This window comes from Zonotrichia leucophrys, chromosome 14 (genome assembly GCF_028769735.1).
Source record: "Zonotrichia leucophrys gambelii isolate GWCS_2022_RI chromosome 14, RI_Zleu_2.0, whole genome shotgun sequence".
Lineage (NCBI taxonomy): Eukaryota > Metazoa > Chordata > Aves > Passeriformes > Passerellidae > Zonotrichia > Zonotrichia leucophrys.
Window position 1 is genome coordinate 15,581,934 of NC_088184.1, and position 27,161 is coordinate 15,609,094.

Here is a 27,161-nt window from a genome sequence, read left to right on the forward strand (position 1 = left end):
GCAACTGTGCTGGACTCCAGAACATTCAGTAATATCCACAACCTTTAGGGGAAACACCCCTAAAACCCTCCTGCCTCAAAGGACCTCGAGGCATGGCCTGAAAGAACACTTGAAGTATTTTGCAGGTAAACAGTCTGTTGCTGTGAATTGCTGAATTCCTCGCTAAAGGATTTAAACCTATCAATTCTCCAGCTTCCCCCCATTCTGCTTTGTTGCTTTTTCCAAAGAACTCACCCTTCATTCTTTGCCCACAGCAAGTTGGGGCCCAGGACTATGGCGATGTTGCTCGGCGTCATTTTGTTAACGTCACTGTTCTGGGCAAGCTTGGCCAAAAATTTGATTAAATACCTTCAAAAAGGAAAGAAATCATTAAAGAGCAGGAACCAGGAGCGTTTCTTGTTGAAAACAAGTAAATAAAAATTGAAGAGCTTGTACAGAGAGCTCCCAACAAGACGGAAATGAGATGAGCAGCCTTCTTGCTTGGCAGCTGCCCAAAGCTTCTGCTCCTGACTCATAAAAGTTGAACTGGGTAGCAAAGAAAGCAGCTCCCATCTTAGCAAAACAGAACCACAGAAATGTTACACTTCCAGAGAAAAACCCTTCATTTCAGCTGGTTTCATGTCCTGTGGTGGAAATTCCATGCTTCTAGGAACCACCAGAGCTGGTTTTGTTCCGGTTCATTTCCAAAACACAAAACCAAAAGGAAAAATGAGATGTTTAAGACAGATCCAGGTGATTTCTAAGACTGGAAACTACAGCAAAGAGCAGAGCATGAGCCATAAGCAGAAAGGCTCTGTGCATCACTATTTCCTGAAGGCCAATAGGGAATCAATCTGAGGACACCACCTGTGCACGGCCACTGCTGCATGAAACAAGAGGTATTTTATAAATCTCACTGAATTTGGCCAGAAGAACACACCTGGATTAGAGTTCAGTTTAATTGGCTTTGGGGTGCCAAACAGCTGAGCTAGGAGATGCTCTCACCTACCTGAAGTTAACTCGGTAATGCTCAGGTAATTTGTTACAAATCCTCCACAAGTCCTGCAGCTTCCTGTCCTGGTCCTGAACACTGAAAGGACAAAAAAATGCCATGACATCTTACTTTCAGGGCAGGAATTGGTTCCTGCAGTGACAAAGAGATGATGGTATCAACTTCCATTTATGCCAAATAAATGATTTGTATTCAGTAATCTGCTTGTCAGATCCCTGAGTTATCTCTACCTGCAACAAAACTGCTTGAGCATCAATACTGTGCAGCCAGCAGCCTGAAGCAGCTCCAATAGTTAAACAAAGTAGATATTTCACCACATTTTGTGCAATTTTTTTTGTGCTATTTATTATTTAAAATAATTTGTTACACGAATACCCGTTAGTGCAATAATAAATAACTGTGTGAGCTCGGCTGTTTCTTCTGAATTCATCTGTGAAGAATCAAATTTACCAGAGATATGCAGCATGACTTCCTCCACAGCTATTTCTAGCATGCTTACTTGGCAGCTTGTGTCCACTCCTCATACAGGCTGTAGGTCATGAGAGGCTCTGGCAGCTCCCTCAGATAGGATTTCAAGGCACCTGCAAAGCAGACAGGGACAGGTTGGCTCCTCAGCCATTGCTTGCACACTTCAGAGAAAATTCTGCCCTCACTTGATGCAGTTTGATCTGTGCAGGGAATTCCAAGTACCAGGGAAAGTGGCCAGACCTGACACTGCTCAGATCTCAGCACAAAGGGTCTGTCAGGAATTGGTGCAATTTGACAGAAACATGCTGTAAAACTCTGAATCATCCCTTCAGGACAAAGGACTTCTTATAAAGATGTATTGAAGGTCTACACCCAGCTCTAACCTACCCTGACCAGGTTAACACTGTCATGGCAGCTGGGCCATTGTGATCACCTGAATTTTACACACCATAATCACAAATACAGCAGCTGTGACCAGCACAGGCACCTACACTTATCTGTGTCAAACTGTGCAGTGAACCTTCCACTGACTGTCCCTTCTCCCAATGTAAGTGTGGAGATACCCCCTGAGCAGCAGGAACTGTGCTGTGTAATTTACACCTGGTTTGCATTCAGAACACCCCAATACCTGCCACAGCGTGGGGATCTGAGTAAAACTCATCCAGCTGGGACGTGGAACAGTCCAGGGCAGCTTTCAGCTTTTTTAACTTGGAGGCTCCAGCAGCAATTCTGAACAAGCCCTGCATCAGAGAAATAAAATGTATGGATTGGTAACCACACATTGGCACAGTTTTACAACAGAACACTCCAGCTCTGGTGCCTTCCCTGACAGCTAGGACCCAGCTGGCCCCTCATGTGCCCTGTCACTGCCACCAGACCATGGTTCAGCTCTGTCCCTCCCTCGGCCCACCCTAATCTCACTGTATGTGCACCCACTTCCAAAACACTTCACACAGTGCTGAGGTTATCCTGTTGCAAAACATTTACCAACTACTGAATGAAGAAATTACTTAAGCAACATATTAACAAACAGACCCCAGTTTATGAGCTTCACTGGGGCCTCTTTCCCCCATTCCTGGGCTGTGACCTGGAATCACCCAGCTCCTCTCTGATCTCTGTGATCTGGAATCACCCAGCTCCTCTCTGATCTCTGTGATCTGGCATCACCCAGCTCCTCTCTGATCTCTGTGATCTGGCATCACCCAGCTCCTCTCTCACCCCTGGATCTGGCATCACCCAGCTCCTCTCTCACCCCTGGATCTGGCATCACCCAGCTCCTCTCTGATCTCTGTGATCTGGAATCACCCAGCTCCTCTCTGATCTCTGTGATCTGGCATCACCCAGCTCCTCTCTCATCCCTGGATCTGGCATCACCCAGCTCCTCTCTCACCCCTGGATCTGGCATCACCCACCTCCTCTCTCATGCCAGTCTCCAGCAGCATCATGACACAGGCTTCGATGGGCACTGCGATTTCCCGCCCGCTGCGCTTCAGGTGCTCTTCCAGGGGGGTTCCAAAGGCTGGCTTTTCAGTCCATTTGTCTAAGTTGGAGAGTATCAAAACACTGAGCAGGATATCTACCAAAGCCTTGACTCACAGCCCAGGCAAGAAGAGAGGAAAGCCTCTAGTACAGCACAGAAATGTTCAGGCTACAGCAGGAGTTTTACAGCCCTTGATTGGTAAAGTCCCTTGGATCATGAGCAAAGAGAAAATGAGCTGCTGGTGGTCAAGAAAAAAATACTTCTGCATCTTTCTGGATGGAATATCACATACAAACTCTGTGTGTAACTGGAATTATAAATAACAAACCTCAGCAAGTGCCAGCACAAGGCTGCATGTTCCAGTAACGCTGATTTGGCTCTGCAAGAATCTGTGAGGAAAATTTTGTCCAGGCTGCATGACCTGGGCTGATTTTGGTTTTAACTGTATTTAAAGTGAATAAAAACTGAGCTGTTTTATTCCTTAAATCAGCAAATTACAATGGGTGTTAACAGTCCCAGTGTACCACATCAGAACTACCAAGGTAACAGCCCAGAACCATAACATTCAAATTTTCAATTTAATTCTTCAACTCTCGTTTAACTCCAATTTGCACAAATTTCTCCAAATTGAATGTGAATTAGTTCTTTCCTGTAATTTATGTTCTGACCCATTTCTGCTACTTTAACTGAAAAAAATGCAGATGCAAAAGGTTATTGTTAGTACAGATGTGTTATTTCTTTTATGTGGAAAAGAGGCCAAGAAGGACAAAAACTTCAGAGGACTTCAAAGAGTGCTCTGAAGGCAAAGTGTTCCTGCAAAGGATTTAATTCACCCCTTTTCTTTACAAAACCACATCAATCACCTCCCTTGTCCTGTTTTACTCCCTCTCATTTGTTAACACGCCATGAGATGCACAAGGCATTTCCCAACCTCTCCAAATTACAGCAAACATTAGGAAAGGAAAGCTCAGCACTTGTTCTGAGTGCCAGCTCCATCCCTGGCAGTGGGAGGTGTCCCTGCCATGGCAGGGGTGGCACTGGGTGGGTTTAGGGTCCCTTGAACCCAAACCTTTATGGGATTCTAACTGACACCAGGAACACAAGGTGAGAAATTCCCTGCACTCAGCACTTGGCCACCATGGCTCCTTCTAGGGAAGCCAGATCTGAAGCCTTTGCTGCTCAGCTGCCCTGTCCCAAATTCCATGCAAAATAACAAATTTCAGTCAGCCATATCCACAAAGAACCTTCTGCACAGCCTGCTGAGCCTGCTGTTGTAGCAGCATCACCTCCTCTCCCACAGAGTGCAGGTATCCCACACCATTTCCACAATGCTCCCACTGATTTGTGTATTGAATTGGTTCATCTTTAACAACCTGCATCAGCTGGAGGCACCTGAGCCTGCCTCAGCTCAGACTGTATTTCCCTCAGACTCTGTTCACCTATTGCTCCAAAGATTCAGGGACAGCACAGCCAGTACTTTGGGGAGCAGTTTCCAAAACACACAGTGCACCTTCATCCCAAATCATCAGTGATACACCTGAAGTCCCCTGGCAGTGGAAGCTTAGCAGCAGTCCCAGTTCTTCTTAGGGAAGAAATGAAGCTGTACAATTCCATTTTTTAACAGCTGATAATCAGCACAAGAACCCAAACTCTCAGTTTCCCTGCATGCAGTGCACACTGGGAAATAGGATTGCCCAAAATGAGGTTGGGGGGAAATCCAGCTCCTTAAAATCCATTGAGTTTTCTTGATAATCACCTGTAATCACTCAAGAACCAAATCACAGTGACACTTCCATTGGCCTGAAGAGCCAGATGTGACCAGAAAAAGGGCACAAGGAAAACAGGTAAGCAAATAGAAAAATCCTTCCTTTACCCTCCTGGGTACCAGGGAGATCCTTAATTAATATTTGATTAGTGTGTTAAACATGGCTGGAGAACTCTGGAGAACAGGAAGATGGAATTATGCTCGGGAATGTAAAATTGTTAAGCAGATCAAAATGGCCTCATTAAATCAGTGTGCATGCAAGAGAATCGAGATAGAGGAGGAGAATATTGTGCATAGGTGGCACAGGCAAGGAGAAGCATCAGCCAGAGCACAGGTTACTTTACCTTGATGGGCTTGAATTTCGGGGAGGACCTTTTCTATGACTGCTAATGCTTTTCTATGGTAATCTGCTTGTGCTTCTAATAACTGAGAACAGAAGCCACATTTTAAAAACAAAAAGAGCATTAGCTTCTGATGAGCACATAAGACAAGACTAAAGGTTCAGCACACAAATGGCACCTGTGAGAGCCCAGTGTGTGTGGCCAGCTGTGCAGGAGCAGAGCCCAGGGGCAGCACTCACCGTGACAAAGCAGCGGGCGTACTCCCCCTCCTTGGACACAAAGCTGTACATGTCTGCAGCCAGCTGGTCCTGGGGAAACATGGGCAGCAGGACAGCACATTTACTCATCTCAAATCTGACACACTCACTCATTGTGTTTGTTTTGCCTGCAGGAAGTTTGAACTGAGGAGCTGTAATGCACCTGCTCTGATCCAAGTGCTCTTCAAGCTCCAGTCATTTCTTCAAATTGATTTCAGAATCTTAACTCTGGTTTATGCAGCAAAGCAGACTTTGCCTCCTTCAGTCAAGGACATATTGCCATTCAGTCCAGTTATTTATAGCACTCAAAGACAAGTACTAATAAAAATGGTTTCAGTTCTCAGTACTCAATGGAGCATTTGCTGCTGAGAAGTGAAAATGAATGTGAGCTGCTCAGGGGTGTCACAGGTCCTGGGGTGGCCCAGCTTCAGTTTCCTCCAGGTGCCTCCTACTGGAGCACCCAGGCACCCTGAGCATCCATTCATGGCCAGCACACAGCTGGCTCAGACTGAAACTGAAAATAATGTCCAACACCCAACTTAGACATACCCTGGATGGAGTTCCTCATTGAACTACAGCAATCCAGAGATCAGCTGGCATGAAAATGTCCAACACCCAACTTAGAAACAGCCTGGATGGAGTTCCTCATTGAACTGCAGCAATCCAGAGATCAGCTGGCATGAAATGCCCCCAGGACAGGCACTGCCACAGCCACATGATTTGCAGCTGCACAAGTGGGCAATTCCATGGCAGCTGGGGAAGGGACACTCATCCTGTCCTTACCTTGCACTGCTCTACTTTATTCCCAGCTTCATCCATCTCTTCCTTAAGAGATTCTATTTTTGAGGGATGCACTTGGAAATTTGTTCCTGAAGTCTTGTGGGCTTGGTTGTATCTGGGGAAGCAAAGTTTCATTCTGTGAGCATCAATACCCAACACAAATCTGCATTTATGGCTCCCTTGGAACTGGTTTCTCTCTACAGGAACAACCCCCACAGTTCCAGAGGTTTTCCAACAGACCCAAAAGGTTCCAAACACAGCATTCATGACATGCTGACACAATCCAGCAGCAGCTATAAAAATCACCAGAATCCTGTGTCTGCCCCATAACGTGGGTGTGGAACATGCTGGAAATGGCTGCCCCAGCTCTCAGGGCAGGGAAAAACCATCCAGAGGCGCTCATGGAAAACCCAGGAGCCTCCCAAGGAGATGGCTCCACACAGCTCCTGCTCCCTCTTCAAGCTGAGAACTTCAGTGATTCCTTATTTAAGTTAAACACTTGTATGAACTGGAAACTGGATGAGTTTCCAACATTTTTCCAATTGTATCCAGGCATGTAAGAACTCTGAAATCCTGATTCTGTTTGGATCTAGCAGTCATGGATCCTCTCCTGGTGTAACTGAAATGAAAGTTTGCCTTTTTTCACCCATTGCCTGCTCACAGCAGCATTTCAGGAGCAAGCACCAGAGCAGAGCAGGAGCCATCAGATGCCAACAAGGAGCTCACACACACAGAAAAGCAGCCAGGAACTAAAATGCTCTCCTACCTTCCCCTTGCAGAATCCCAGTCCAGCACCAGCTTTGCAAGCTGCTTCCTCTGCTTCTGAATGTTTGGGATCTCTGTCTGAAATGAGAATTGGGGGCTTACATTCCATTTTAAATTGTGCACTGTGACAAATTACATATTGTATGTTTCATACCCACTTCCCACCGCTAACACAGGGCTCCTTAAAGCAGGTTTTTAGTACCAGCACTGAGATAAACCACTTCTGCTCAGTTTATGCATCAGTCCAGGTGTGCTCTCCTCTCAGGCTGAGCTGTCTCACCTCTGTCAGCAGGCACAGTGGGTCTATGACTTCTCTCTCAATCTGTACTTCATGCTGGGAGAGCTCCATTGCCAGTTTATTCTCTGCATCCCCACAGGTATCCAGCATTTTCCTGTAAGAATCACAGAAATTCGTTAAGGCAGTTACTGACTGAAGGAGGATTGAAGGCAGAGCAGAGCTGTGCAGAGCTTTGAGCTGCAGAAAGCAAAGCAACCCTGCAATTGCTCTGTGCTCTCTCGGAGCCATCTGGGACAGGCAAGTGCTGTTATTAAACCTTTTTCTCCTAAATTCCTGAGCCATGACAACACTTTGGAGGCTTTCAGACATCCAGGTGATTCCAGCAGCCCTGAGGGCACAAAGTCAGTCTTTATTTCCAAGCCCATCCTTCCATCTCACAGAGAAACTGCTCAATGCAGTTTTTCACTTGCTCCTAAGCCCCTTTAATGTGAAGGTCTTAACACCCTAATTCCCAGCAATCCCATCCCCAGCACCTCAGGCTCCAAACCCATGACCTGACCTTCATTTTATGCTTGTTATAAGGAAAACCCCTATTCTGTGAGATTTTTATCCAGGTTTGAATCTCCTGCAGTGGCTCAGAAATACGTTCCCAGAGGTTTCTGAGGTCATTCTACACGGTCTCCATGAGAATTCCCACCAGCAATGAGAAAACCCACTTGGCTCCAGGAATTCAGCACAGGGAGGTTCATTTGTTTTAGTCACTTTCCTGTTAATTGCAAATAACCCAGGACAGATAAATCTGGGCTACTTTAAACTAGGAGCCATTAATGCAAATTGACATTATTTTAAGTCATCAAATCAAACCTGCAGAATGCAGTTTAAAATAAAAATGCAGTTTAATTGTAGAATACACAACACTTTAAACTTCAAATGGAGATGATAATTCTACCAACCCACAAAGAAAAAAGCCATTTTAAAAGCTTTTATGATAGCAGAGAATCAGAATCCTCTGTAATGCAATTCAGCCTAAAGCTTGTCCCCAGACCATTCCAGAAAAACTGCTTGCTCACAGTTCCTCCCTTTGGATTAGAGAAACTAGAAATATTAAGTTTTATTAGACTGAAACCAGCCTTTGTGCACGCAGAGGTTCTAATTGGAGCCCTGCAGCAATGAGATGTCAGACAGCAATCAGGGAAAAGGCAAACACTTACCCCAGCAGAGTTTCATCACTCAGCTGGATGGAGCCCTCCTGCATGTTCTGAGCCAGGGCTGTGAGAGGAAGCTTTTTCTGTGGAACACAAGGAACAGTGCTTAGCTTGGTGCTGCTCACTCCTGCCAGCACATCCCCTCTCAGGTTCTGCTCCCCTTCCATATGGTTTCTATTACACAAACACAGCTCCTTCTTGGACTCCAGGAAAATGCCAAGTCACAAAAAGCTTCAAGCCCCAAGACTCCTGTTCTCAGACACTCTGAAAAGCACTTTCCTCTCAGTTTTAGCTGGAATCACTGGCCCAAAGCATATCTCAGCCACTGCCAAGGAGAGATAAACAGCTTAGAGCTGAGATTTGAGCATCCAGCTTGTCACCTCTCTCTGCTGTGTGCCCCTGCTCCAGGTCTGTGCCACTCAATAAAAGGAAAGTGGGAATGTGAATTCTTTCTGGCTCTGATGCTCTAAGAAAACCCAACTACAGCTTTGCTAAGGAGGGCAGAACCAAATGTGTACAGAACAGCATTTCCAGCCAGCTCAGCTGCCAGGGCAGCTCCAGACCTGAGGAGCTGGGGCAGAGCTGCAGGGCTGCAATTGTCTCTCCTGGATGGGTCAGAGCTGCAGGGCTGCAAATGATCTCATCTGCCCTGGCTGGGTCAGGAGAGCCCCCAGCACCCAGCAGGGACATGAGGTGTCCTGGCACTGCTCCAGGCTGTGCTGGGGTGGGCTGGCACTGGGGTTTCACTGGGATGTCACTGGGGGGGTGGCATTGGGGTTTAACTGGACTGTCACTGGGATTTCACTAGGATGTCACTGGAGTTTCACTGGGGTGTCCCTGGAGTGTCACTGGAGTTTCACTGGGGTGTCCCTGGAGTTTCAATGGGGTTTCATTGGGGTTTCACTGAAGTTTCACTAAAGTTTCACTGAAGTTTCACTGAAGTTTCACTAAAGTTTCACTGAAGTTTCACTGAAGTTTCACTGGTGTTTCACTGCAGTGCCACCAGTGCCAGCAGCAAGCTGCCCTGGCAGAGCTGTGGTGCCCTGGTGGCACTCTGGCACAGCCGTGCTGCCCTGGCAGAGCTGTGGTGCCCTGGTGGCACTCTGGCACAGCCGTGCTGCCCTGTTGGCACCCTGGCACAGCCGTGCTGCCCTGGCAGAGCTGTGGTGCCCTGGTGGCACTCTGGCAGAGCCGTGCTGCCCTGGCAGAGCCACGCAGCCCTGGTGGCACTCTGACACAGCTGTGGTGCCCTGGTGGCACTCTGGCACAGCTGCACTGCCCTGTTGGCACCCTGGCACAGCCGCGCTGCCCTGGTGGCACCCTGGCACAGCCGCGCTGCCCTGGTGGCACCCCCAGCTGTACTCACGTGTCTCTTGTCGGGGTCAGTGCCATGCTGGCCCTGCAGACAGGCAATCAGCCTCTTCTGGGCCAGGTGGCACACGGACCTCACGGCGTCCAGCCGCCTCTCGATCTGCCCGGCATGGACACAGGGGAGGAAGGGAAAACAACACAAAAACCAGAAGTTATTTCCCTGGCCTCAGCAGAAAACCTTCCCCCCGTACCACACGCAGCTCTGGGCTGCAGATTTCTCAAATTCTCCAGCTTACAAGAAGTGCAGCTGCTTAGGAGAACTGCCTGACAGCAAAAATGCTTGGGGGGAAACCGAAATTGGTTTTTCTCTTCAGTGGCACGAGACTCAGTCAGAGCTCACGACACTGGAAAGTGGGAAAGGGAAAAAGCATTGTCCTGCTTGGCACAAGGGAATCAGGGTGGCACTTGGCATCTGAGATGAATGGCACATGCAGGTACCTAAGACACTAATTTAGAGAGAAAACTGTGGGAAAACTCATCATTTTCACTGTGACCTTGTGAAGCAGGTGCTGGAGACAAACCTGGACTCCAAGCTCCTCCTGCACGTCCTTCCCTGGCTCTTAAACACAAGGACACAGCTCCCACATGCTGAGCAAAACAGAATTTCCAGGGAGAGACTACTGAGGTTCAAATGGGATAGGGAATTAAAAAACAGGAGTCAAAGCCCAAACAAGAGTTCTGTTTATCAGCATCTAATTCAAACATGGCTTAATACACAGCCTGAGAATAGGACAAATATATACATGATAAACTGTTCTTTTAAGGGATTTTAAGCAAGGAATTTGGACTATTTTATTTCAAAGAACACCAAAAACAAACACAGAGATGAGCAGTGGGACAGAACTGCTCGTGGCACTGAGCTCTCTGTGCACAGCACCCAAAGAATGCTGTTTATCTGCATTTTGATGACTCACCAAGAATAACAGGAGGCCCTTTGGAATGGGTTCTATTTAAAAAGCAAGGGGAAAAAAAAAGTGGATTTCATCTGTAGAAATAATCTGAACAGATTCCAGTTTTTGACACAGCTCTAAAATCACTTTTATTATATTTTCAGGAGGGCAAAATGAACCCAAGTTGAAGTGCTCAAAATGATCGGTAAAAATCCATTAGGGTAGAAAAAGCTGCAGAGAAACTGCCCAGAGATTCCTCTGAGAGCACAAGGCTCTGCCTTTTATCTACAGAGTGTGCAGCAACAAATTCAAAATTAAATCCAGGTGGGAAAAGCCCATAAGGAGATCAATGAACAAGCAGGTATTGTTTGTGCTCTATTGTTGCAGCTGAGATTATCCACTTCTCTTGTGTTATCTTCAAAATGAAATCCTGGAATGGTTTGGGGTGGAAGGGACCTTAAATCCTATCCAGGGCCAGGGACACCTTCCACTGTCCCAGGTGCCCCAAGCCCTGTCCAGCCTGGCCTGGGCACTGCCAGGGATCCAGGGGCAGCCACAGCTGCTCTGGGCACCTGTGCCAGGCCCTGCCCACCCTCACAGGAGCAAACACCACCACCACACTCCAAACCATCCTTTTGCTACAGAATAATTCACTTTGCAAGGCCAGGCAGTTAGAAGCTCTAACACTGAGCACAGGGTGTCCCACACTGGAGCAGGTGCCACCCTGGGGCTGGGGCACCTCTGAGCCTGGCACAGCTGGGCAGCCCTGCCTGGGGCTCCTTGGAAAGCTCTGCAGCTGCCAAGGCTCTTGCAGGCACCCCGAGCTGCAGGGAGGGCACACGACTGACAGCAGGAACGTGACCCCACAATTTCAGCCCTGCCCTCTCCTCTCTGATCTGCTCTCTAGGGCAGAGACGGCAAGAACACCACAAAGGGCATTAATCTCCTCCAAGCCACCTCTGAAGTGACAGTGTGACCCAGGGGCCACGCTGTCTGTCCCCTCGGGCCATCCCCTGAGTACAGAACATCACACAATTGCTTTATTATCTGCCACGGGGCCGTGCCAGAAAGCAGGGCTATTGTACAGGCCTGTGGAGCACTGAATTATAGCCCTTGTCTTCAGATGAAACACACTGAACAGACACTTGAAATGGAGCACAGCCCTTCAGAAAACAGAACAAAAAAAGCTGTAACAATCCTGTGGCAAAGCTTGGGCTAAATATAAAAAAGCCCAAGTGTGAGCCGTGTTTGTGAAGTGAGCAGCACCATGTTTCCAAACCCGTGGGTTAGATAAGAGCCTCCTGCCCCTGCTCAAGCCCCCAAGAGCAAACAAACAAGTGAGTAAATTCTTCCACTTGGGTGTAGCCAGGCTGCTCGGGGCCTGGGAAAGCCTTGCTTGCAAAATTTTTTTGGCAACGAGCAGCAGAGCTTTTGGCTTTCACTTCTTGTTACTATTCTGCAGCTAAGCAAGAAAGCAGCTGGGCTCTCACAGGCTACCAAGGTGTTTAACATCTTTGTGCCTCTGAGCCGCACACCTCCTCAGAAATGAACAACACAACCGTCAGACTGGCAAGGTATTTTTAGTTTAAATAAAGCAACCTCCTGAAAAGGAGGTGAAATGTTTTGGGTCCCCATTACACTGGCACAGGGTGCCCAGAGCAGCTGTGGCTGCCCCTGGATCCCTGGCAGTGCCCAGGCCAGGCTGGGCAGGGCTTGGAGCACCTGGGACAGTGGGAGGTGTCCCTGCCATGGCAGGGGTGGCACTGGGTGGGCTTTAAGATGCCTCCAACCCAAACCAGTCTGGGACTCTGTAATTCTGGGTATTTGTGCTGAATTCATGTCTGAAGGCTGGCACACCCCTCAGGTGCCTCCTGAACCAGAGCCAACCACATCACCTGCCTGACCTCCCTGCTCCACCTGCTCTGAACCAGGAGCACCTCCATCACCTGCCTGACCTCCCTGCTCCATCTGCACCTCCCTGAGGTGCTTTGTGATGAACCAGAAATGAGCACCACGCTGAGTCCAGGAGCAGCCAGCCTGACTTCCCTCCCTGATTCGTGTTCCTTTCACAAAGCCTTCACTGAGAAATAGGGAAGACAGCTATGTGGGACAAGTCTGCAGGCAAGTCTGCTCCACGGAATCAGTCACCCCTGCTAATGTGACAGTTGCAGCTTCAATTCCACCATGAGAGTCGTGTTTGATGAGATGATAAATCTGCACAGAGATGACAAGTCTGCAAACAAATCCATGTCAGCATGACAAATCTGAGAACAAGTATCACAGCTAAACAAGAAGCATTTGTACACTCACTTAGAGCAGTAACAGACTCTATCAGTGAGCAGTTGGGATGATTTTTGTGCCCCTTCTCTTAAGGCCCAGTTGATGTGTCCAGGTGAAAGCAGTGAGGACAGAAACCAGCTGTGCCCAGCAGGGTTTCCTCATCCTCCCCAGCCAGACTGGTACATCACCAGCACCAATGGCTCCTGGGCTCAGCAGGCTTGTTCATCTCATTAAAAGCAGGAATGGTTCCTCCTCCACTCTACCAAGCCATGTAATGCACTCAGAAACAGAAATAACTGAGTTTTTCTACTCAAAATGTACCTGTTATTTCAGGTGCTGTAAAGTCAAGGATGTCCAGGGTTCCATCCCTGACATGTGCAGTATTCCTCCCCACATCAGGTTCTCCACAAACCTCAGAAAGCTCACACATCACAGCATTAAAAAAATACACATGAAGCATGTTACAATACCTGCAACAGGTCTTCACTGAGCACCTCTGTTCTCTCAGCCCTAAGAGAGGAAAAAAGACAATTGTCAGACAACTGGCATGTTCAGGGTCAAAGATTGCCTCAACAATTCCAACAAAACCTGCTCAGTTCCAAGTTATGGTGCCATGACTGCAAACAGCACCATGTTCACCTGTCCCAAGGGGTTTGGGAAACCCTGACATCCTTAAGAGTGCCCAGCCTGCAGCACAAATCCACTGCACAAGCCCCAAATGGTGATTCCAACTGCACACAGAATAACCCAATGCAAACTGAACCATTGCACCGAGCCTGAAATGATGATTGCAGCTGCACATGGAATAACTCAAACTGAGCCAGTGCACCTGAACCACTGCACCAAGCCTCAAATGGTGATTCCAGCTGCACATGGAATACTCAGAGCAAACTGAATCAATGCACCTGAACCACTGCACCAAGCCCCAAATGGTAATTGCAACTGCACATGGAATAACCCAAAGCAAACTGAGCCAGCGCACCTGACTGTACAGGAATATAAACCTCACACCCTGCCAGCCCAGCTCACACAAACTGAAATTGTTCAATGTTCACACAGGTTTATTTGTTGCTGGCCCTGTGGCTCGAGCAGTGATTGAGTCTCCCTTTGCCAGGCCTATAAAATAAAGATAAATTCAGTTTCCCCAATCTCTCCTCCCTGTGCTCACCGTTACTACACATGTACACCAGGGAGCACTTGGAGGGACTCCAGCACACTCTCTTCCTGTTCTGAGAGTTTCCCCTGCTGCTGCCAGAGTCCCTCAGCTACTCCAGCCTTTATCAGCTCCTGCAATCTGTCAAATAACCCACTGCGAACCCGGCACGCACAGCAAGCTCGAGTTCCTGATCAGCCCTCAGCAGCTGAGCGTGCCAAAAGCCTCCAAGGACAGGATTCCTCCAGGTTTGGGTTGGTGCTTTTAAAGCATTTATTTGAATTCAATTTTACAGCACATTATCTGCTTCAACTAGTCGTGAACCATAAGGTGTTTAATAATTAAATGCCAGAATAAAGCAAAAGCTCAGAGCCTCAGCCAGACTCAGACAAAAGCAGCTGAAATACCCTGACAGCACTGCAATATTTATTTGTTGAGGAAAACACAGACAAGATTGATAAACTTTTCTCCCACCCAAACAGAAACATTTCGTCTGACGGAAATGACATCCTGTTAGAGAGCAATTATTTATACTTATTATTTATATATTTATATTGTATCGCTGCATATCCCACTCTGCTGCAACCACAACTTTAATTCAAACCCCCTCAAACATTAGGATAGAGCTTCCATACAACTTTAGAGTCATATACAGTTTGATCTCTCCTTTCCTTCCTCTTCCCTAGGATATTCTATCCACTGGGGTAAATGGTGGCTCAGTACTGGGCCAACAGAAGTTTGCTCCCAGTTTAAATGTGCTTACCCACATACTGTGGATCATTTGTGAAGTGCAAAATAATTGTATTTATTTTGCTGAATTGTATTTTATTTCTCAAATAACTGTATTTATTTTTGTATTTATTTTTCTCAAACTGATGTGGTTTCTGCAGGCCCAGAGCCCCCATGGGACAGTGCAGGTGTCCTCCCTGGGGATGCTGGCCCAGCCCTGGTGGCAGCAGGAGCAGGGCCAGGCCAGGCAGGGCAGAACAGCCCCTGCTGCTGATGTCAGGCTGGGAAATGCAGCCAGGGAAAACCTCACCCTTCCTGCAGGCCCACATTCCACCTTTAATAAGGAAGCCAAGAAAGAGCCACTAAATAATGTTGTTTTTCAGTGATCACAACCATGAAAGAGAAAACAGCTCTGTGATAGCAGCACAGCCCATCTCCTCTCTGCACAGGGGAAAGCAGCAAACCATCAAAGGGACCTGGCTCCCTTGGCAGTAACCTCTGTCTCCCTGGAATTAACCTCTGTCTCCCTGGAATTACAGGTATGACCAGTTTGAAGTTTCCATCCAACTGCAACTTCGAGGGATGCTAATTCCTTCTGCCAGCTAACCAGGGAAGCAGCGAACTCCTCAAAAAGAACAGACTTTGTTTTTCACTGCTAAACTTCTGTCCTCAGCCCCTGTTAGGGTTTATTTGCACGCTATCTAATTGAAGCAGTGAAGAAATCCCTGGGAGTGTTGGATTGGGCACACAGGGCTGGCACCCCACCTGCAGCACAGCACAGGCTTCAGGTGCCAAACCCCAAATATCTGCTGGGCACCCCTGGGAATGGAGCTGCTCTGCTGCACCACAGAACCCTGACATGAACCAGCTGGCACTGAGCTCTCAGGGCAGCAGTGCCTTTGACAGACTGATTGTAAAAAACACAAGGGAACAATCGTTTGTTATGGCTGCAATAATCCTCTTAATGACAAAGGGGATAAAAGTACTGAACTCTGTGAAAGCAGCACTTCGGGCTGGCAGCAGGGCAGGCTCTGAGCATGGCACAGCTGCCAGGCTCAGCCAAAGCCCTGGGCACAGCCAGCCGTGCCCCCATGGTGCCAGGGCACTGAGAAACTCATTTCTAACAAAACTATTGGTTTTTCAGGCAAATTTTCTTTTCAAGACAGTAAATACAGTACTTAGCATGAAACAGGATATGGGACAGAAATGCTGGTGCCATTTCCTACCTGTGGGTGGCACGGCCTTAACTCACTCCAAGCAAAAACCCAATTGGTTTCACAAGGAAAGACTGCACCTTTTTATTCTAGACATGTTAATCACAATGCTTTGGCTGGCTGTGACATTGTAAAAATGCATTCCATGTGCCCCCAATTGACCTCCTGTCAGAGTGCTTTATGGTATAATTCCCTTTAATTCCCTTTACTTTTTCCCTTCTTTCTGGCCCAGCCTGAAGCCCAGCCCAGCCACAGGGCTCTGCTGCAGCCCAAAGCCTGGCTCTGCCCAGGCAGGGTGGGCAGGACAGCCCCCAGCCACCAGGTTAAAACCTCAGTCACTTGTCCCCAAAACGACTTGGCCATTTTGCAGCTCCTTCACACTTGCAGGCCAGAAGTGTTCTCTGCACATCTGGAAACAGCAGACGGGAATTCCTGAGAAACAAGTGTTTATCTTCCATGTATAATGCTTCATGTAAGGAGTCTCTGAGAGCCCCCTGGTCCTGCCCATCACTGGGGGGGCATCAGCACTGAAGCAGGGCTGATCTCCAAGGCAGGTGAAAGCCACAGAACCACTGCAAGTGACATTTTACAGGGGCTGGGGGAATCCCTCTGTCAGAGGGCAGGGATAGACGGGACACAGGAGGGAATTCCTCCCTGGCAGGGTGGGCAGGCCCTGGCACAGATGCCCAGAGCAGCTGTGGCTGCCATGGATCCCTGGCAGTGCCCCATGCCAGGTTGGACAGGGCTGGGAGCAGCCTGGCACAGTGAAGGTGTCCCTGCCATGGCAGGGGTGGCACTGGGTGGGCTTTGAGGCCCCTTCCACCCCAAACCGTGCCAGGACTCTGTGAAACGCACACCTCTGAAAGGCTGAGCAGGGAGAAGCAGAGCTAACCTGCCACATGAGCCACGAAGCCCTGGCCAGTGACAGCAGCAGTGACTCAGATGCAATGTCACCCTGGAGACCAAGCCTGAGTCACCCACAGCTGGGCAGGGCGGGCGCCTGGCAGAGGTGATGCCAGGGCAGGGCAGGGCCAGCTCTCAGCCCTGGAAAGGTTTCAGTGGCAGCAAGGAGACATCCACCCAAGCTGGAGCCACAGCCACAGCCAGCCTGCCCTGCTGGGTGGTTTCTCCTCAAACAAAGCTGTGTTTGTTACCAGGAGGAGCCAGCCCGGCCTCTGGTGAGGTAACACCGAGCACCTTGGCGGGCTGGCAGCACATCCTGCCTGCTCTCCACATACAATAGGCAGCACTTGCTGCCAGGAAAAATGAAACGATCAGCAGCTCTGCTCCAAAACAAGGAATCCAGAATTAGATGATAATTTCCCTTCAAAGAGGTTTGCTTTTCTAACACTCACCAAGACAAACTCCACAGAAAATACAACTCCAAGGTGTTTCAGGACCAAGTCACTCACTAATTATTGAATGGAAACCAGCATGACCCAAGGTAAACATCAACATTCTGAAGTGGGTTTCAAACGTTCAAAAATAACTCAGAGAATGCTGTCAGGTGTTAGTCACCACTCACTTTCAGTATTAGTATTTAGGGAACACCACAACCAGCCATTAGCACAATTTTAGTTTGCCTCCTATTCTCATTTTTCGCCACAATTAAAAATGTAAGCTTCTGTGCATGTATTAAAATGGATTTAATTGTAAATGTGGTGACCATGGATGTTTCAGTGATGCAGAAATCCCACCAAGGCTGTTCTGGAGCTCTCCCACCAGCTGCAGCTCCTGTGCTTCCAGTCCTTTAAAAATGGCGCATCACCTCCAAATCATTTCAGTGATGCACACACCTCAGAGCTGCACAACTACAGCTCAGGGAGTGGGTAAAGAAAGATTTCTGCTGCCTTGCCTTCCTTCTTTATGCTCTGTAGTGAGCTCCCCATCAGCCTGTGCCCGGTCACTGCCCAGGCTCAGCTCTGATCTCTCCCAGCCCAGGCCTGAGAGGCAGGGCAGGCTGCAGGGAGCAGATAATCATCTTGGCAGGAGAGCAGAGACTCCTGAGCAGGGCAGGGAAGCCCAGGACAGGCTCTGCACAGGAGGGGACTGGAATTCCTGCCTGGTGAAATGGATCCAAGGCTGTGCTCTGGAGCCAGGCAGTAAATTGAGCCCTGGAGAACAAGCACAGCTCAAGCCAAATCCCATTTTCAGGCCACTCTGGGAGGGACAGGCACTGCAGCAAGGCCCTGCACAGCCCCTCCCTGAGTGGTTTTAGTATCACACCTTGAGAGCTCCACCAAACACGGGGCAGCTCACCAAAGCACTGTTGGGTTCAGTGCAGCAAAGCTGGGCTGGTCACCCTGAGCCACAGCACTGCAAACCTGAGACAGATCTGAGCTGAACTTTCTACAGGCAAAAACACAACTGTGGTCTGAAAGCAGGAGCCCATTTGCAGCAGTTTTGTTTGAGGGAAGGAAGCCGTGTTTCAGTGAGCAGCCTGATGAGTCCAACAGCTTGTAAACCTCTGGGTGCAAATACAGATTTACAACTCAGAAAATTGTAAATCCAATTGCTTCCAATCACCTGCTATCCCAGCAAACCAAACACTGACTGTCCCTCGTATTCCATACCTGGGACAAAGTCACAGCTATTAAAGCTCTCCCCCATATTCTTTTTGACTCTGAAAAACCCCAAACTTCTGTCAGGCAAATAACAATGTGATTTTTTTTACAAAGTGCATTTGATTGGTGAAACTATTAACAGCTTCTGAAGGAAGGCAAAGTGCTGCTGCAGGGGATTAACATTCTAACTGCTAAAACCCAGCAGTGGTCTCAAGTTTTGTTCCCCAGAGAAAACAGTCCTATGACAAGCTGTCATAAATTAGTGACCAAAAAACCCCAAAGAACCTGAGACAAACTTTTAAAAGTTTCTGTTATAGCTTATGAAATGATGATGTATTTCCTATGCTTTGCTTTTCCCCCCTTCAGTATTACATTCTACATTTCTTATGCTGTACTTTACTACACAACTTGAGCTTTCCAAACATGTCAGTTTATTAACATAATTTATGTTAAAAAAGGTACACAAACACGCTCCACACCACGTCTCGGTAACTGCTTTTAATATTTAACTGCCAGGTATTTATTTACATTTAAAAGTTTATTCTCACATACGGTCTCTCCCAGGCAAGAACAACCTCTTACTTATGCAGAACCATTCATGTAAAATTAGCTGGGCACAGTTCTGCTATAAGACACAGTCCAGAAAGCAATCTAAATAATTCCTGAACTGTTATTCCTCAGTGTCAGGTGTAATTTTACATCCCCTGCGCACCAGCAAAGCAGCAGGTGCTGCCAGAGCAGGGATTCCTGTGCTTTGGGCCCCAGCAGCAGCTCCAGGTGAAATTTAACCTGGGCACCAGGAGCAAGAAATGATCCTGCAGCACCTGGGGCCTGCACCTGGCCGGGGCTGCTCACCTGGGCCCTGCAGGCAGCAGGTGTGTGCCAGGGCATGGAGCAGGGCATGGAGCAGGGCATGGAGCAGGGCATGGGCAGGGCTGCCCCAACAGCCTGTAGTCAGACCTGCGGAACCCCCTTCCATGTGAGACCGCTTGCTTCCTTCCCAAATGTGAGCTGGGGGTCCTTCCAGCCCTCCAGCCCCCCAAACTGCTCCCAGCTGCCAGGCCCTCTGCTTGGCATGGGCTGGGCAGCAGCACCAGACAGGCTGCACAGGGAAATCTGTCCCTTTCAGCAACAGCAGCCACTTAAGATCAGCTTAAACTGATAATGGAGCTGCACCCCGGGGCTGACATTGCATTCCCAGCAGGTGACATCAGCTGGCAGGGCTGCTGCCACAAGGGGCTGTGTCCTGCTGCTCCTGTCCCTGCCCTGGCAGGAGCATCCCCGCTGGCAGCAGCTCCAGGGCTGGCCTGGATGCCAGAAAAGGCATTTCCCATGCTCAGGTGGCCACAAGTGTGAGCTCCAGGACTGGGACAAAGGGAAGGGCAGCTGGAATCGGGCTGGCAGGGCTCTGGGCACCGAGGCAGCCACAGGTCTGAGCTGAGCCCAGGGCTCAGAGATTCCCCCTGTGCCTTTGGGAGCTTGTACATTTGAGCGAGTGCAGTCCCCTTGCCAAACCACCTGCTGACATGAGAACTCCTCCGCATGTGAAAAGGGAATTTTAAAATTCCAGCATCTCCTGAACTTCCAAGCAGATCCCGATTCCCACTCCAGCCATGACACAGGTGGATTAGCACCGACTCAAGACATTTTTGAGCTTCATGATTTCTTTTCCCAGAAGTCTTGCATTGTTAATTGCTGGAAAGGGCTCCAAGAAGCAGCTCTGCCTTTTCTACAGACAAGCTTTCTACAGGACAGACATGTCTGAATAGGAAAACTATGCACTACAGGAATGAACAAAATTCACTGAAGTGCTGAAAAAACCCTGGGCGTTTTTGTGTATTTGGTTCCTTTTTTTAAAAACTTTGACAAGACAAGGGGGAATAGCTTCACACTGACAGCAAACAGCTTTAGATTAGATATTAAAAAGTAAGTTCTTCCCTGGGAAGGGGGTGAGGCCCCAGCACAGGGCACCCAGGGATTCAATGGCTCCAGCCTTGCAAAGTATCAAAAAACTCCAGGCCAGAAATTATTATTTCACTAAAGGTAACACTTCAGTGATCAGGCTCTTTTTTAATGTATTGCCCAGCCTGATCTATTTTAAGTTTGGGGATTCACAAAACTGGCAAGAGAAAGCCTTGGAGAAGGAACCAAACTGAATCAACACAAGAAGCAAAACAAGGAAATGCAGAAAAGGCAGAACAATGAAGCAGGAATAGAAAGTCAGGCTGCAAAAAGGAGCTGGAAGCATTGAAACGACAGCCAAAAGGCTGCAAGGGAATCCGGGATCTGAAGTTATGTAAAGTCAGCTGGGGACAAACCAGGCACTATTCCCTATGCCCACGGTTTCACAACGGAGCCTTTGCGCTGATTTCCTGATTAACAATTAATGGCTGAGCCCTTGATTGTGTTTCTGCAGGAGGAGGAGGAGGAGGTGAGGCATCCCCAGGATCCCGCACGGCTCCTGCTCTGCTGCTCTGCTGTTGCCTGGACACGGCACACACAGAGCCACGAGTGCCCAGTGCCACCCTGGCACACACAGAGCCACGAGTGCCCAGTGCCACCCTGGCACACACGGCACACACAGAGCCACGAGTGCCCAGTGCCACCCTGGCACACACAGAGCCACGAGTGCCCAGTGCCACCCTGCCACACACGGCACACACACAGCCACGAGTGCCCGGTGCCACCCTGGCACACACAGAGCCACGAGTGCCCACTGCCACCCTGGCACACACAGAGCCACGAGTGCCCAGTGCCACCCTGGCACACACGAGCCACGGTGCCCACTGCCACCTGCCACACAAAGAGCCACCAGTGCCAAGTGGCCACCTGGCACACACGGACACACACGAGCCCGTGTGCCCATGGCCACCTGGCACACACAGAGCCACGAGTGCCCAGTGCCACCCTGGCACACACGCACACACAGAGCCACGAGTGCCCATGCCACCCTGGCACACACAGAGCCACGAGTGCCCACTGCCACCCTGCACACACAGAGCCACAGTGCCCACTGCCACCTGGCACACACGGAGCCACGAGTGCCCAGTGCCACCCTGCCACACACAGCCAGAGTGCCCAGTGCCACCCTGCACCACAGAGCCACGAGTGCCCAGTGCCACCTGCCCCGGCACACACAGAGCCATGAGTGCCCAGTGCCACCCTGGCACACACAGAGCCACGAGTGCCCAGTGCCACCCTGCCCACGGCACACACAGAGCCATGAGTGCCCAGTGCCACCCTGGCACACACAGAGCCACGAGCCCAGTGCCACTGCACACCGGCACACACAGAGCCACGATGCCCATTGCCACCCTGCACCACACAACAGAGCCACGAGTGCCCAGTGCCACCCTGCCACACACAGAGCCACGAGTGCCCAGTGCCACCCTGCCACACACGGCACACACAGAGCCACGAGTGTCCAGTGCCACTCTGGCACACACAGAGCCACGAGTGCCCAGTGGCACCCTGCAATGAAACCCAGGGCTGCCATTGCCACCCTGCAATGAAAGCCAACCCCAGGCTGTCTGGGGAAAGCAGCAGCCTCACACCAAGCAGAGTTTCTGATCCTGCACTCGCACACACGCCCGGACCTGCTGTTACAAAAGCAGGATTACTCGAGCTGCCTGTGCTGTCCCACAAAGCCCGGCAGCTCAGAACACTTAATCTGCCTGTGAAACCACTCTGCAGCTCCGTGCTCAACCCAAAGGGAAGCTGCAAGCTCAGCTCACACACTGGTTTCTCTGTGTGAGAATATCAGGTTTTTATCAGCTTCATTTCCTACACAAAATGGAATTTTTAATCTGGGGATTGATGTTTCCTAACAATTGCTTGATATTTGTATGTGAAGAGTCTGCATTTGAATAACTGCTGTATTTGCCACAGCCATACCTCAGCTGTGACTTTTAAACTGCCTGCAGGACAATTAATCTTCTAAAAACCAGCCCACCTTTGAAAATAACTTTGCTGTCACTGGCTAAAGCAGCTTTCTTAGCTTTAAACATGGAGGATGTGTTACCTGTGCGTACAACAGCATTTTCAGCTCTCACCGTGACCTACCTTGTCTGTGCAATATTCAGCTGTACAAACTACCATTTTTCCTTTAATTAATTTTAAATTTCACTCTGGAGGCATCACTGGGCTCCTGAGAAACCAGTGAGGTTATGTACACAAAAAACTCACTGCAGCAATGTGGAGCACGGGACAATCTGCAAGACAGAAGGAAAAACTCCTCCTGCACTGAGCGCCAAAGGCCATGTGGGCACTGTGCACCCTCTGACTGCCTGCCCTGCGGCCACTGCAGGATGTCCCTGGCCCTCTGCAGTGCAGTAACTGCAGCACACAACAACCCCTGTCCAGGAAAGAGGCTCCACCTCAGCCAGAGGAGCTGTGCTGACCTCACCCAGCTGGCCCGGGCTGCAGGAGCTGCTTCCTGCGGAGAATTGCACAAGGATCCCGACTGTCCTGTGGATCAGCCATGGGAGAGCTGTAACAGCTTCCAGCTCCAAGGTTCCAAGGCTGTTTGCTTCCTAAGGAATACATTTTAATCAAACCCACAGAGTCCTGGAAGGGTTTGGGTTGGAAGGGACCAAGGATTAAGTTTAGCCTTCCAGACTGGTACCTACAACAGCCTGAAAAAGGAATCTAGTACAGTAATCCATCCAAATCACTTGGCATGTCACCACCAGCGCTGTGAGGGCACCTGGCTCTGAGTTACTGAAATCAGACCTCCTTACCCAGTTGCACTGGTGTTTAATAAACTGCCCTGGTTTCAGGTCAGAGCTGTGCCACAGGCAGCTGCTGCCCCAGACAGGCCCAGCACTGTGGGCTGGAGGCACTCCTCAATGCTGAAAATCACAGCTACTTCATTCAACTTACAATTCCTTTCTTTCTAGAAACTGCAGAGTATTAGAAAACATTTCTAACACACAAAGACACTTTTCATTTAACCCCTTCCTAGAAAGATCCTGTTGTTTGGCATTTCATCATTGCTAACACAACGACCTCTAACAAGCAACTCCGGCCACAGATCCATTATCATAACCTTAAAATAACATGCCAGTGTCTAAGAAACACATTTGCCTTCATCAATTCCAAGTGTATCCCATTACAGCACCAGGCTGGAACAGACTCTTACATCACTTCTGGCTATTTCAGCAGATCAAATCATGACTATTTCAAGATTTTGACTCTGGGCATAACCTGATACTGAAATTATTCACTCTGAAGAGCCCCCATCAGACCAAGTGAGCATCAAGGAATCATCCATGGTGGGGATTACTTTGTTTATATGAATAAACACCATGAGGAAAAGAGGCCCCTCCTGTGCCGTCAGCAGAGCCACTGCCACTGAAGCAGATCCATTTTCCCTCGCTGTGCTGTTGCTGTGTCAGATACCAACCCCTGCACCCTGGATGCACCTAAAGCCCTTGGACAGCATCCCTGCCCACTCCCCCAGCAGCTCCGGGCAGGAATGGTGACTCGGGCTCTGGTTTTGTGCTGTGGCACAGCACAGCGTGCCAGCTCTGGCACTGCCCTTCCTGCTGCTCTCAAACCCTCCTGGAGCCACCTGCACAGAAAGAGAAACCTTCATTCTTCATTTCAAGGCACTGTGAGCCAGGCTTTCTCCAGACAGAGGCTGCCTTTATCCCCACACTGTCCTGACCCTGGCAGAACAGGGAGCTGCTGCAGCAGAGCAGATCCCAGGGTGTCTGTCTGGATTGTGAATATTTTATCAGCCCTCTCATCTGCTCCATCAGGCAGCAGCTCACACACAGCCAAAGGAGAAGAGGACACGCATGCAAGAAGGCAACTAATACTACCTTTGGAATCCTTTAATTTCTTTTTCTGCAACAAAAATCTCAAGTATTTTACCCACTGCCCACTCAGCACCTGACACACAAAGTTATATAGTTACTTTTTTCTTTTCATTCTTTTCACCAGCAGGCTTTAGCTGGTTCCTACTGGAATTCACAACAATTTATTATTCAAGTAAACAAAATTTAGTTTGTTGTTTAGTTTAGTTCTCTCTGGGAAAGAGAAGCTTTGGGCTGACCTGATTGTGGCCTTCCAGCACCTGAAAAGCTGATGAGAAAGATGGGGACAGACTGTTCACAGGGCCTGCAGTGTCAGGACAAGGGGAATGGCATCCCCAGGATAGGTGGGACGCTGAAAACATGGTGCTGTCAGATGGCACCCCTGGCTCAGAGCTGGGAAATGCCACCCACGGGATCCCCGGGCATCACACCCTGCCCGGGCACCGCCTCTGGAGCTGGGCAAGGCATTCCCAGGTTTCATGTGGTCTGGAAGCACATCACAAGCCATGAGCCTTTCAAACTGAGGGCTGAGCAACCACTTACTCATTGATTTAAAACCTGCTGCTGCCCTTGTAAGGGTATGAGAGAGAAGTTTGTTAAAAACACAACGTAATTTCTGAAGTGTCTAATCTTCAGGACTCTTCATGACCTGGACTTTAAACATGAGATCATCTTGGCCCATGAGGAATTACAAGATCCTGATAAACTCCCTGCCTTTACAAAACCTAAAGGAAACACCAGAAGCAGGCCAGAATACATTGTTTTCTTCCATTACATTGTTTTCTTCCCCATTTACAGACAGAACCTCTGGTCCTACCAGGGTTCCAGCACAGCAATCCAGCAGCTCAGCCCCATGGGTCTCCCCAGGCTCTCCACGTAGACAGAACACTGGAATAAATAAACTCACTACAAACTCCTCACCTTCAGTACATTCAGGTGATTTTCCCTTTGCCTTCAGCAATCTGCTTTGAAGGGGAGATGAATCAATGGGATTGACAGACATGCTCACAAATTCAATCTAGACACAGCTTGGATCCAACTTCCAACATCCATTTCTGGAATGATTGCTAGAACCTGTGGTCTGTGACTGTGACAACACAGTCCCAAACCCCACGGGTGCCAGTCTCACCACAAGCAGCAGCCCCAAACTGAACACAGAATAGCTGCTTTTCTATAACTGGAACTTTGTTCTGTTAGAAAAATCCAACTCCCGAGCTGCACAAGCCATTCCATTGTGTCCCAGGTCCCCAAAGGGTGCAGGAAGCAGATAAATGCAGTGATATGGGGATTTTGTTGAGGCTGCTGGGGTAACTGAGCTCTGTCCCTGCTCCCACCCCACATGGAAACCCCACCTGGCTGCGTTCTGTGCCTGTGCAGAGCCCCCAGGGCAGCTCCTGCCCCACAGCCCCATCCCCAGATGTTCATTCCAGCTGTGACCCCTGGGCTGCCATTCCCCGCACTCTGCTCCCACCAGGGCCTGAGCTGCAGCCCCAAACCCTGCTCAGGAACAGCATCCCCCTAATTAAATCCACCCAGACTCCTTTAAACCCATCATTGCACTCAGCTGCCATCCAGAAAGAGCTAATGCAATTTCCTAATTAGAGACCTGGAACTTCATTTGGAGATAAACAGGAAATGCTTAAGATAACGACTATAAACACTGAAATGAGATTTTTCTTTTCATGAGCACTCTGATGGAGACAAATGCCAACCTGCAAACTCCCTGTAAATATGAAATATTTCAGCCATGTTTACCCCTTCTTCAAATTCCTCTGCCAAACACAACGAGCAGTGCAAGCAAATAACACTCAGCAGATTTAACTTCTATTAAAGGATCTTTGGGTGAGGCAGAAGTTTTCAAGTACTGGGGTCATACTCAATTTCTTTCCCCCTCACAAAACCAGAAAAACATTAAAGAAATTATTTGGTATTAAATGGCACTGTAGGGTTAATGTTATATTGATGGAAGTATTGAGAGAGATGGATGCACTCTTGTTTTACCACCCTGGACACCTGAAAAAGTGAGTTTCAAAGTACTATCAACAAAATATGAAGAAGCAGAAAAACCTTCCTTAAGTAATAATAGGCAGAGCAATTCTGGGAAAGACAAGAATCAATGGATAATGCTTTAGCAGGAAAAAAAAAAGGAATAATTTGGATCATCCACATTTCCCATGAAGTATTACTAGAAATTACTGCTTTCCAGCAGGTTTTCCATGTACAGACAAATGCAGGCAGCTCCTCCTTGTACAATATTTCACTATCAGGCATTTGAACATAACTTGCTTTAATGTAATAATTATATTACAACTCCAGTTCCAGCTCAAGACTCGGACATTGCCAAGAGGCTTGAAGAAACACTAAATATAGCTCAGCACAGTAACTTTTATGCAGGACATGAGCTATTAAAAGCCATGTTCCAAATCTCCTGGTGAGTCACAGCAATGCCATGAGCGCAGGGCCTGGAAAAACCTATTTGTACACAAGGAGTTGTATTGGAGCAGTGGGAAAGGAGCACAGAAGCTGCAGAAAGCAGCCTCTTGCACAAAAGCAGGGCCTTCTGAGGCACTCTCTGGGCTCTTCCAGATTTCTAATTAGTCAGAGCTGTCTGTCCCTGGTTTAAATTACTGCAGGAGCCCCGGGGCAGATCGAGTATCTCTCCCAGCAAAGGCAGTAAGGAAATCCACCTGTCTGATCTTGGGTGACTCCACCAGACCCAAACCTCCCCAGCAGTGTCTGGAATCATTTTTAATCAGAATGGCACCGAGGGATTGCACCTGAAGGATGAAGGAAGAACCTGATGGCAACAACAGCGGCAGTCAGTCCCCAAGGCTGGAAGCCCAACTCTGGA

The 27,161-nt window shown here is 48.8% G+C and overlaps 1 protein-coding gene across 8 annotated transcripts in view; it reads right to left on the reverse strand.

Moving 5' to 3' along the window:
• ARHGAP17 (Rho GTPase activating protein 17) overlaps positions 1–27,161 on the reverse strand; it is a 41,873-nt gene that overhangs the window by 11,261 nt on the left and 3,451 nt on the right. For all 8 annotated transcript variants that reach the window (XM_064726196.1, XM_064726190.1, XM_064726189.1 and 5 more), the window contains exons 2-14: positions 13,302–13,341; positions 9,657–9,761; positions 8,297–8,373; positions 7,128–7,239; positions 6,849–6,925; positions 6,086–6,197; positions 5,285–5,353; positions 5,049–5,130; positions 2,872–2,999; positions 2,088–2,199; positions 1,491–1,572; positions 989–1,069; positions 235–348 (exon numbers count right to left, since the gene is read on the reverse strand). In XM_064726196.1, coding sequence (XP_064582266.1) covers positions 235–348; positions 989–1,069; positions 1,491–1,572; positions 2,088–2,199; positions 2,872–2,999; positions 5,049–5,130; positions 5,285–5,353; positions 6,086–6,197; positions 6,849–6,925; positions 7,128–7,239; positions 8,297–8,373; positions 9,657–9,761; positions 13,302–13,341 — 1,191 coding nt within the window. The remainder of the gene's footprint in view (positions 1–234; positions 349–988; positions 1,070–1,490; positions 1,573–2,087; positions 2,200–2,871; positions 3,000–5,048; positions 5,131–5,284; positions 5,354–6,085; positions 6,198–6,848; positions 6,926–7,127; positions 7,240–8,296; positions 8,374–9,656; positions 9,762–13,301; positions 13,342–27,161) is intronic.